Source organism: Triturus cristatus, chromosome 7, assembly GCF_964204655.1.
Source record: "Triturus cristatus chromosome 7, aTriCri1.1, whole genome shotgun sequence".
NCBI classification, from domain to species: Eukaryota; Metazoa; Chordata; class Amphibia; order Caudata; family Salamandridae; genus Triturus; species Triturus cristatus.
The window spans coordinates 120,340,379-120,352,724 of record NC_140590.1 but is presented as its reverse complement, the minus strand read 5'-3'; the positions used below and the strand labels follow the sequence as shown (position 1 = coordinate 120,352,724).

At 48.5% G+C, this 12,346-nt stretch overlaps 1 protein-coding gene and 1 long non-coding RNA gene across 3 annotated transcripts in view; one reads left to right on the top strand and one right to left on the bottom strand.

The window, feature by feature from the left end:
* LOC146808993 (uncharacterized) overlaps positions 1-1,893 on the top strand; it is a 43,883-nt gene extending 41,990 nt beyond the window's left edge. The window contains exon 5 of the long non-coding RNA XR_014965509.1: positions 765-1,893. This is a non-coding gene — a long non-coding RNA (uncharacterized LOC146808993). The remainder of the gene's footprint in view (positions 1-764) is intronic.
* Positions 1-12,346, bottom strand: part of LOC146808991 (sialic acid-binding Ig-like lectin 9) — a 228,264-nt gene that overhangs the window by 191,828 nt on the left and 24,090 nt on the right. For both annotated transcript variants that reach the window (XR_014965510.1, XM_085614276.1), the window contains exon 2: positions 8,834-9,026. Coding sequence is in view for 1 of the 2 variants with exons in the window: in XM_085614276.1 (XP_085470402.1) it covers positions 8,834-8,876 (43 nt within the window). In the remaining variant the exon portion in view is untranslated. The remainder of the gene's footprint in view (positions 1-8,833; positions 9,027-12,346) is intronic.

The following is a 12,346-nucleotide window of genomic DNA, read 5'->3' as shown; positions in this document are numbered from 1 at the left end:
TGCACCTTCACCCTCCTATTTTCTGAACCTATTTGTGCTAGCTTTTAAGACTCTGTGCACTTTACCGTTGCTAACCAGTGCTAACATGCTTGTGTTCTCTCATTTATATCTTGCAAAATTAGCTTACACCCAATTGACGCATTCTATTTACTTGTAAGTCTCTAGTAAAGTGGCACTATATGTACACAGGGCCTTTAAATTAAATTTTACTAGTGGGCCTGGAGCAGTAATTGTGCGACCCATGTAAGCAGTCTTTTAAACATGTCCCATCCTGCCATTGCAGCTAATGTGTGCAGTTTCAACTGCCTTTTTGACCTGGGAAAATCATTTTTTGTCAGGCCAAAACCTTCCTTTTTAATACATGGAATTCACTCTTAGGGTAGGCCCTAAGCAACTCATAGGGAAGGGTGCATTATATTTTGAAAGTTCGACGTGTTCATTTAAGCTTTACATGTCCCGTTGTGAAAAGCTCTCAAATGTGTTTTTCACTATTGTAACGCCTACCTCTATCATAGAATAACATTGGATTACCTTATTGCATTTAATAAGTTATAACTTTTGAGTGGGAGTAGGTATGAATTTCAAGTTTGGACTCTAAAGAATTTTAATTTAAATCCCTCTTTAATGGTAAAGACGGATTCTGAAAATGCACTTTTAAAATGTTGGCTTGATCTTGTTCTAACCATTTTTTGCCTGCAGTCTATTCCTTACACACTTGACTAGGTGTAGTTGGTAATTGCCTTTTGTGTATTCCTCCCAAACAGCCACAAAATAGAGGTTCCTGGAGTCTACAGGATTGGCCATCCTGGCTTAATGAGGGGAAGGAGCTGTCACCTACCACATTTGATCTTCAAAGGCACTGACAGCACACTCACAAAGGACTTCCCACTAGCCTATTGTGCCCTCAAACAGACCAAGAGAAACAGTAAATTTCGGTAGGAAGAAAACTCCAGAAGTTCCTCCCACTTCAAAGGAGGTTCTGGGGATAAAAATGGGATCCTTAGACTCACTCTTCAGTTCAGTTCTGGACTTCTGGAAGAGTCACAAGACAGACTTCCCCGCTACTCTGCAGCCAGAAGGACTGCCCTGGTGCTCTCCTGTCCTGCTGCCCTGCTGCAAGGACTTCCTAGCGACTTTGCTGCTCTGCTGCCCTGCTGCTCTGCCTGCAAGAAGGACTGCTTTGCTGTCTTGCTGACTGAGGAAGAACTGGACCTGCACCTTGAACCAAGAACCACCAACAACCAAGGGCTCCAACACCCTTTAATCCTGCACCTGATCATCTCTGCCTACTGTGAATCCTAACCGCTAAAGTGGTGCCTCCCTCATCCTGGACTCTAGGAAGTGGGGCAAAAGGTGCTTTGCCAGCCAAGCTGTGGTCGTCATCAGAACCGACACAGAGCGACGCAACCTGATGCAGCCCTTGCAGCTCCACAACACAACGCAGGATCTTGTATCACAGCTGTCGCTGCTCTCCATTGGAACCAACTCAGGTTTCTATTTTTTACCTAATCTTTAAAATTGCATATCTCCCGTTATACTAATTGGATTTTTGTTGTTTTGGCGTCAAATAATTTATTACATTTTACTCTAATTTTCTAAATTGGTGATAGATTTTTCTTGTGTTGTGTTTTCACTTTATTACAGTTTAGGAGCTGCATAAATGTTTTACACATTGCCTCTACGTTATGACTGATTGCTTTGAGCCAAGCAACCAGAGGGTTAAGCACAGGTTAATTTAGTGACTTTTTGTGTTTCACCCTGTGGTTGTTGGTTTAAAAGGGCTACCCCCACCACCTCCCTCAACCAATAACCCAATTTTTCATGTATGGTATCACCCAATGGCCTCCTGTCCCAAGTAAAAATATCAATAAGAAAATTCTCTAGGAAATCAGTTTCAATGGCAAATGTGTTTTTTTGTTAAAGTTCTTAAAGTTGGGGGCGTGGCTTGCCAAACTGCGGAATGGCTGCTCTGTAAGAGAGTTCCACCGGCCGAGAACCAAACGCTTAGTAATCCGCACATTAAAAGAGACAACCTCCTGCAATCTCTGCATCTCTGAAGGCGCCTACCTTACGGTCACGATCGGTGAAGGTTTGGGATCAGTTTGCCATCCGATTGTTGAGATCCGAGCTCCGGAGTGCGACGCGGCGGTGAATGGTCTCTAGGCCTGGAGGCGGCGGCCAGCCGTTCTTACTACTATAGGCCGTGGTCCCATCGTGGGCCTACATCCTCTGGTTGTTGCTGCTGACGTCGTTTCCCCTGGGGGGAGCGCTGGGACCTCCGTGGGTGCTTGACGACGGGGGACGTTTCAGCTGCGGAGCCGCACCGCCTGTTGATGACCCCGGGGAGGCGTGATCTGCGAGGTGAGGCAAGACTCGCGTTAGGCCGGGCTGCGGCCTCCCGATCCACTGTCTGCCCTGGGGCCGGTGCGGAACACCGTGGAGGAGCTATCAGGTCCGGCTGGAGTGTGCTGAGAGGGAAGGAGCAGCTATTTGAAGGCCTGCGCCCATGAACACTGCCTGAGTTTGTCGTCTGAGAAGCTGTGCACATACGCTCAATTCGCTGGAGAAGTGCCCCTACTATTGTGGGTGGGAGAGGCAGGCGCAAGTGGGAGGTGGCTGTGAGCATGGAGACGGTCCGTTGGCGCTTTGCAGACACCGCGCTGTGGGTGTTGATGATTCTGAGCCACAGTGACTTTGCCGAGTTGTCCCTTATGGCCATTTTGGGCTCCATGGCGATAGGTGGGCTGAAATGCCGGAACTCCAAGGCATCTGAGGTTGACGCAAGATAGATGGCGAGCCCATGAGCCAACGTAGCCCCTGCCACTATACTTGGGATCCGGAAGTGGTGCACCTAGGGGCAGTGGTGCGGTGTTCATGGTCGTGGAGGGGTTTGGCTGCTGTGCGTGACTGCGGTGGGACCCTGACTGAGCCCTGGCACAGGAATCTAGGCAGATAGTTGCGACACCCACTGGTGGGCCCTATTATTCCCTGGTCGCCCTGGGTCATTGGAGTCTCAATCTCGTGGCGGGTGGATTGTGACGCCTGCGAAGAGGTGCTGTTTGCCAAGCTGCTAAGCACCTGCAGTACGAAGTGGGGCTACCTGGACCGCTTCACCATGGGCAAGCACGACACCAAGCAGACCAAGCTCACTTTTGATCAACTTCGGTCCACGAGCCAGCAAGAGTCGGACTCAGAGACCACCGCAGGGGGGTCCGCTGATGGACACCGTGAAGACAAGGGTGAGGATATGCGCGCACTCATGTTGGAGATGCGCTCGAGTCTGCGCACTATTGATGCCAAGTTAGATACCTTAACATCGCAGATGGAGTCGGTGAAAGCACAGATCGGATCGCATGAACACAGGCTAGATGTATTAGAAAATACACATACCGACCTACTCGAATTTCAGGTGGAAACCAAAGAACAAGTGTCCCAGATGGACAAACTCCTCCACATAATCCGCGCCAAGAATGAGGATTTGGAGGCCAGATCGCGTCGCAACAACCTACGCATCACGGGAGTGCCGGAGACGACGGCGATCACGAAAATGGAAGTCTATGTGACGGATCTGCTTCGGGGACTGTTCGCAGAGCATCTGTTGCCGGTCTTTGCGGTGGAGAGGGACCACCGTACTCTGGGAGCGCGGCCACCGGTGGGGGCTCCTCCACGGCCTATATTGGCGAGAATATTGAACTATCAGGATCGGGATGTGGTGCTGAGGCAGGCTTGTGCGATGGGCACAATCACTCACCAGAGCAACCAGGTCGCCTTCTACCCAGACTTCACCCCGTCGGTGCAGGCTGTTAGACGAGAATTCTTACCGGCAAAGAGGATCCTATTGCAGGCACAGATACCATACTCTCTGCTTTACCCTGCCAAACTCAAAGTCTCCCATGACGGCTCCGCTCATTTCTTCACTGACCCCAAATCGGCCTTGAAATTTGCCAAAGTTGTGGGTGGCAAGCTGAACAAGAAATGTCCGGGTCCAGCTGCGGCAGAGGAACGGCAGCTAAGTGATAATGACTAACAAATAGACATTTGTATTTCTTCTGATACATGTTTCCTTTTTTCCATGTACAACTGTTCTTAATTCCGCAAACTGTCATTCTGTATATTAAGATCCCAGATGTCTGTGCTCCGTTGCTTTATGATACACACAATGTGCATTGAATTCCTTATTGTTCTAAGAATTGGTAATGGTTCCTACCGCTTTAGATGTGAGATACCAGCCATGCCCACACCTTGTGCCTTTCTAACTTGGCGGGGTGAGATAGTCAAAGTGGGCTGGATGATCGTAATCACATGTTGTGAGATGGTTCTAGTAAATGTCGCCTTAAGACCACATGCTTTGTTTGGATTGATGCAGTGCAGGTTTGATCTCTTGCAGTATCTCGGCCACCCTGCTATGGTAGGGAAGTTAGCCGGTACTCATACGTCCCCATGGGAAGTTTCCCTGATATGCTCAATTTTGTGTATGTTTTGGGGGGGGAATTGCTTCAAGCTTATTGGGGGGGTTGATGTGGGTGGGGGGAAAAGGGGGGTTCCTTTAGGGTGTCTTTGTTGGTGTGTGGTTGTCGATTGATAGGACTGTTTCCAGCCGCAAAGACAGAACTATTTGCCCGATGGGGTGGGGGGGCGATGCGCATGCACCTTTGTTGACAATCACGAGACTATGGTGAATTTTTTAACATGGATCATTAGAGGTCTTAACGACTGTAAGAAGTCAGGGTTGGTCCATGCATATCTCGCACGCCACAATGTTAACATATGCTTATTGCAGGAGACGCATCTCCGATCCCGGCACTCAGCGAAACTCAGACATAGGCGTTGGGGCTCTACATATGTGTCAGTGTACTCGAATTTCTCTAGGGGAGTAGCTGTGCTGGTGCGGAGAGGCATAGATTGGAGGGAAAGAGAGACCTATACTGACCCTGATGGACGTTATGTCATACTTCTGGGCTATTTGGGTGGCACTTTACTGACAGTGGTAGCACTATATGGCCCCAACTCGGACTCCCCTGGGTTCTTTCAGGACGTCTGGGCTAAGGTTAGGGCCACGTGCAATACCACATCCCTCTGGGGAGGAGACTTCAATGCCATTCTTCACGATGACTTGGACAGGCAGGGCACAGCTAGGACACATCATCCTGCGGCTAGCAAGGTATTAAATGCCCTATTAGACGAAGGCGATATGGTGGACATATGGAGGCTTCGCAATCCATTGACTAAAGAGGGCACATGCTTCTCAGAACACCATCGGGCCTGCTCCAGATTGGACTATTGGTTAATGTCGTAGGATGTGGCCGGCTGGGTGGTGGACTTTAAGCATCTGTCGAGGACCCTGTCGGACCACTCGCCTTGCCTGCTGACCCTCTCCTTGCCTAACACTACACGGAAGGCGTTCGCTTGGAGGCTGCCCTCACAGGCGCTTTTAGATGAGGCATTCAAAGAAGAAATACGCACTGACATTGTGGACTACTTCACACTTAACACGGGGTTCGTAGATACGGAGGCCGCACTATCGGAAGCGTTTAAGGTGGTCATTAGGGGTCACTGTATCTCTAGACAGGCGGGCGTCCTCAAGGCCATTAGAACAACGCTGAGCAGTATTGAGACGTAAATTAAAGATTTGGAGGCGCGTATACAAGCTAATGGGGAAGTCGCTCTTTTGGCTGAGTTGAAGGTCAAGCTGCTGGAATATGAAGAGGAAGCACAGAGGGAGGTAAAGTTTCTAGGGAAATACGCGGAAGCCCGGAGATACGGGGAAGGGATAGACCGGGGAGAAGGCTGGCTGGTATGCTTCGTGCCCCCACGTGCCGCGGCCTTTGTCCCAGAAATTAGGAGTCCACAGGGTGACGTTGTCAGGGGCTCATCAGAGATTTTACAAATCTTTACACAGCCTCACAAACTGCGTGTCCAGAGGGTATGCAGGAATTTCTGGATTCCGTGGCGCTGGTGTGGTTTAATGATAGACACAGAGAATATATGCACCTGCCATTCACAGTGGACGATGTCAAAGATGTTATTAATAGCATGCCTTTGGATAAGGCCCCCGGATCAGTTGGTCTGACGACCACATTTTACAAAACATACATTGAAGAACTGGCGCCCAAACTCCTTGCGGTGTATGGGGAAGCGCATGTACCGGGCATTCTGCCTCAGACAATGCGTGAAGCTATCATTATCACCATACTAAAGCCGGGCAAGCCAGAAACCGACTTAGACTCATATAGACCACTGTCTCCTATTAATGTAGACTTCAAAATTTTGGCGAAACTGATAGCGAGCAGACTGCAGCCTTTACTTCCAATGATAGCGCCACCGGATCAATCGGGTTTCATACCTGGCAGATCTACGTCCCACAACCTAAGGACGGTTTTCTCAGTCTTACATTATCTGCACCCTGATGTTCAGGCGGCAGTTGTGTTCCTGGATGCTACAAAAGCCTTCGATTCGCTTGAATGGCTGTATCTTTTCCGAATTCTGGCACGAATGGGCATTGGCCCCTTGTTCATAAAATGGATACAATTACTATACACTGAGCCGTTGGCTAGGGTAAGAGTGAACGGACTGCTCTCAGCCCCATTCCATATAACGCGAGGCACTAGGCAGGGATGCCCGCTGGCCCCTTTACTAATTGCCATTGCGATGGAGCCTTTGGCAGCCCGTATCAGGCAACACCATACCGACAATGGCATAGGCTTTGGAGCTCGGAGCCTTTTGATTTCGTTGTATGCCGATGATATTACGCCATATATTCTGCGACCTGAGTACAATCTGGATGTAGTGCTAAGGGAGCTCATCAAATTCGGGGGCCTCTCTGGAGTAAACATTAACTGGTCTAAATCGGTGATATTTCCACTCACTGACAATACTAGGGCAGTTAACTCGGAGTTCCCATTGCAATGGGAAAATGAGGCTGTGAAGTACTTAGGAGTTTGGATACGCAGGATTTACAAGACTTGTGGAAGTTAAATTATGGCAAAGCCATCGCCTGGCTGGAGGACAAGGTGCACCTATGGGCTAAGCTTCCACTTTCCTTGGCGGGGAAAATTGCGTTGACCAAAATGATTGTCCTCCCAAAATTTTTGTATTTATTCGTTAATCTCCCACTTATACTTACTCAATCCATTTTCAAGACACTGCGCTCTTTGCTAATCTCCTTGGTATGGTCTGGAGGCCAAGCTAGAGTGTCCTGGGAGCTGTTATCTTTACCTACCGGGCAGGGAGGGCTGGGTGCCCCAGACATAAAGCTATATGCGCTCTGTGCACAGGCACAGTTCTTGCAGTACTGGGTCCACCAGACGCCATTTCAGCCTCATGTGGCTGTTGAGAAAGACGCGGCTGCTCCTGTTCCACTTAAGGTGGCAGTGTATCAAAAATGTAAGCGTCCCACTGACTGCATAGATACTGCTGAGACCCTCAGATGGGCCTGGGATGGTCTACGTAGAAGAGCAGGCGCGCAGTGTTTATACGCACCTTCCATCCCCCTAGCGCAGAATCCCATGCTTCCCAATGTCAGGGATGAAATCACTGCCAAAGTGGCATAAACTATGTCCCTTCACACCTTTGCAAGTCTATACCCAGGCGGAGTATTCAGGGATCCCCCGAGTGCAGTGGAGGGTCATGAGGTATCTTTTGGAGAGATGTTTTTATATCATAAAATACGTGCAGCATGTCGGGAGTTACATGCTGATTTCCCATCTCAGCCCGTCCCACTGACTGCCCTAGAAAATTTGCTGGTCACGCCATCGCCACACAAGCTTATCACCAGACCGTATACTCATATGCAGAAAGACGCACCTGTGATTGTTTCCGATGCTTGCATTAAATGGAATACGGAGTTGGCTCCCCCTTTGTCTGATGACCAATGGGCATATTGTTGTGCCCAGATGAAAGAACTGTCACCTACTATAAACTTCGGCTAATCCACTTCAAATTTATTCATCGCTCCTATAGAACGCCGATTCGTTTATTTAAAATGGGACTTAGAGACGACGACTGTTGCTGGCGTTGCGGAGCCCCTGAGGCCTCCTTCCTCCATAAGGCGTGGGCCTTCCCAGCTGTTACTGAATATTGGTCGCAAATTTTTGAAGCCATCAATCAAATCTTGGGGCAGGCACTGGCCCCATCGCCATTGCTTGGACTGTTGGGATATGTTAAAGACACACATGTTAGAAAACGCAAACTACATGCACTGTTATTGCTGTTTGCCAAACGACAGATAGCTTTATGTTGGGGTAGGAAGAGGAAACCCACGGTCGAGGACTGGGTTCGGAGGGTCACATACAGACAAACTCAGCTAGCTGTATTTTGGGAATTAATGCCATCTACCTCCAGGCCCAGCGATATATGGAAACCGTTTATTGACTGGGCTCGTGCTAGATCTACTAATTCGGTAACTGACACAGAAGTTGGAGTCACTGGTGGTCCTGGGTGATTTATTGTGTACATGCACTAGGACGTAGTCACTTATGACGTGCTGGAAAGGGGTAACATGTTTGCACTACATGTGGACATTGTGGTAGTCGAGTGTCTAGTATTGTCAGAATCTGTATAGTCTTATATGATTGTTTATTGGACGGCGGAGGTCGTCTGTGTCCGTTGTATGGTGCATCGCTGCGCCCACTGTGTACTATTTTGTTGATTACGTTTTTGGGGAAAATGTTCTGCCACATGCTATGATTACAAGAGGGGTCCACTGCACACCACTGTTTCTTAATTTGTTTTTTGTTCTTGATTTTGATTTGTACTGTATGCATTGTGAAAATCAATAAATAAAAGAAAAAAAAAAGTTCTTAAAGTTTATTTTATATTGGCAAGTCACACTTACCTTTCCAAAGAAAGGACATCACAAGCATTCTAACAGAGCCCATTATTGTTCCAGTAAACAAAAGTGAGATGTTTTCAAATCTATGAATTTCAAAGGGTGGTAGGGTCCGTACAAGGCACAGAACTTCTAGGAAAAATGAAGGGGCATCACTTGTTTTTGATGCAGCAAATCCAATGAATTCCTCTGAGCCGATCTGAGGAGGGAAATATAAATGTATTATTAATGTATTATCTTATGTACAACAAAACATGTAGAAATATAGCAAACATTTAACAGTACATTTGTTCAATTCATTTTTAGACAACAGACATAAATCATACAATGTGATGCCTGTTATAAGACTAACTGTTTATGAACTGGAGACATCAGGAGACAAAGGGACTGATTTAGATTACAGAGGATTACTTTTTGCAAACGTGCCACCATGCAATGGTTGGTCTGAGTACTTTTTGTAATGCAGAAAAAAATGTGGAAAGCCCATCTGTTGGACATGGCCATCGTAGGTGGATTTCACAGAACATTTTGCTTTTTGTCCTCCTAGTATTTGCCTACTCTCTGCGTGTGACCCTAGGACTCTGGACACCTTCTCCCTGTAGTGCAGTGAGAAGGTACCAGTCCCATACCTACACAGGTCAGGAATGGGGTGCCTATGTGATTGGGTTAGGTGTCACCCCTGTGAGCACCCTGTAAAAAGGTGCACCACATACCCAGGGTGGGCATGGTACTGGCTAGTAGTGGGACGTAGCACTGACCATGCCCCCACTGGACTCGGCTGCCAATCATGTTCCTGCTCAGGTTTGCCTCTCCTACTTGTGAGCCAACACTGAGAGGGCCTCCCTTACCGCTGGAGCAGCCCTAGGGTATGTCCCGAGGAGTGAAGCTCAGGTTAGCTGAGTTTCTGGGCAGGGACATGGGCGTGTCCACTATCCGAGAAGGGAAAAACCTTCAGGTACGTTCTCCCTACTTTGGAGGTCGGCTCCCCCCAGTGGGGCAACTTCCAGGGCATTTCCCCACTGTTGGTGCAGTGTAGAAGTGTGCGCACCCTTCCTATACCTGGTAGGAAGTGGTGCTTAACTGATGGGGTGAAACAGATCCACCACCTGCATTGCAAGTAAAGTGCGCGCTGGCACCAATGATGTGCTGAGCATGTGGTCCGACCCGCTATTGCAGGCAGGTCTGTGCACTCTTGCCAAGGATGTTTCTAGACCCAGGCCACCCGCCTGCCACGGCAGGCCAGTGTGCGCACTGGCACCAATGATGTGCTTAGCGTGTGTCTAGACTGTCATTGCAGGCTGGCCAGCACACTGGACACTGGTGTTTTCGAGACATAGGTCACCAGCCTGCCATGACAGGACAGTGTGCACGGGGGCCCAAACAATGGGCTTTGCAGGCATCCTACTTGCCCTTGCTGTCCGGACTGCACATGGGCACCAATGATGGTGTTAAACATGGGACAGGTCTGCAATGGCAGGCCTGCCAGTGCGCACGTGCACCAATAGTGATTGTAGATCAGTGTCAGGCCTGTCAGTTCACACCATGGTGCGCACTTGCAGGGAACGTGCTTTTAAAAATGTGTTTAACCTGCCAAGGCAGGACTGTGATGGTGCCATTGCGCATGTACTCAGGCTGGCCTTTCGAAAGCACTGGCCACCCTAAGGGGCCCTTTCACTTTCACTCAGAGTAGAGGGTGAAGGGCCGGGCAGGTACACGTTTTTTGCCTACCCAGGTAGTAGTCAACTAGTCGTCACCCAGGCGTGTTTCACTACCTATGAGACTTGCTCTTCCCATACGTTAGCATGGGGAAATGTCGACAGTGCTTCAAGCTGCAATAGTGGTTTGCAGTGGCACAGCCTCATGATGATTCCTATAAATGGAGTCGCACAGCCAAACCATTTCCAGTGGTAAAGGTGGACATGGAATTACTCGCTTAGAAATGCCATTTATAGAAACGTGTACATTTATATGCTCTAAAACTCCTTGTGTGCCATGGTGCTTGGCGCTGGTCAACAACGGAGGCCGAGGGAGCACATCTGGGCATTCCCAAGCAACAGCCTTAGACCATTGGGCATGCAACTGGAATGGTGGACCTCTGCCATTTGTGGGCCCGCCGGAATAGATGAGAGGAAGAGGTTGTGAAACTTGGCCTCTGGAGCCAGATATTGGCCCCCATAAATATAGGGATCTGCATTCCGCAGCCTCATGGCAGACAGGATGGAAATTTAGGGGATAAATCTGTAGTTCAAAAGGATACCCTTTGAACCCCTCAACTTCAAAGACTCACTTCAGTAAAACTACTGGTGCCACCCTACAGCAAGGAAGAGATACAGTTCCGGGGATGCAGGACCGGTGAACCTGGTCTACGTGGTGCACACGGCCAGAGGAACCTGCTGTGCCCGAGTAGGATTACTGCCATTGGAACAGACTGCGTGGCCTTCCTGAATAGTGGCTGGCCTGGGCCGACTACCTGCTGAAGTGTGGCACCCTGAAGTGGGCTCCCCAATGGCCAGTTGGCTGGTCCCTGTTCTCGCAGAGATCCCAGGGACATCAACGATCCCCTATGAGGGACTTACACCGTCTACTGATGAGATGGGGAGAGCAGTGCCCCCTTAAGTGCCCATATTGTCTGTTGAATTCAAACAAACAGTGCGGCGTGAGCTTCGAACTAAGATTCGTGCCTGTAGACCACAGTGCTTAGTGTGGAGCCTCAAAATCCTGCCCGCATATAAGGCAACATCGATCGAGCCGATGGAATCCGCGCCACATAGGTCATTTGAGGGGTGAGACCGGACAGACCGTGAGTACTCTGCAAGACGTCTTGACAAAACTTTATTATGTCTTGCCACCGCTAACTCCAAATGGAGAGACGGCAGCCTCGAGACGCAGCTTAAACATGTCTTGGGTGTTTTGTTTTCTTGTTTGTCTTTGTCTCACTTACAATTTGCAAAATACCGTGAATGTGTTGATGAACCAATACACTTTGTGGCTTTTAATCAAAATCTTGGAACCAGGGATACGCCCGCTAAAGCGTGATTCCACGTGGATCACTACTATTCTCTAAACGGGGTAAGAACATCGAAAATACTTCACCTGAGTTTCAACAAAAACTTTATTGTATTACAAAGCGATTTATATGAAGACGAATGAGTGTGGGTGTGTACAATTAAAGAACTTGTTTCTGTCTTCGTCACTTGGGTTTAAGGGACACTATATAAAGGCAATTAGCCAGTAAAAAACAATGAGCGCAAGAAAGTGAGTTCTCTTGGCATAAAATTTAGTTTTCAAATTGACACACTATACTGCAAGAGCACAACCTGGGAAGATATGAGGGAACTTCTCACACCATAGTGTTATTTGGCGTCTGAAGATCAGTATGCGCTGATACATAACTTTTCTTTTCTCTTTGTTGTGTTTTTCTCTCCACAGATGGAGTGACGTAACTTTTAAAATCATTGACGACATACAAAGGAGCAGCTATCTGCCCTTTATTTAAATAGGATGGGGTAATTCCCAGTT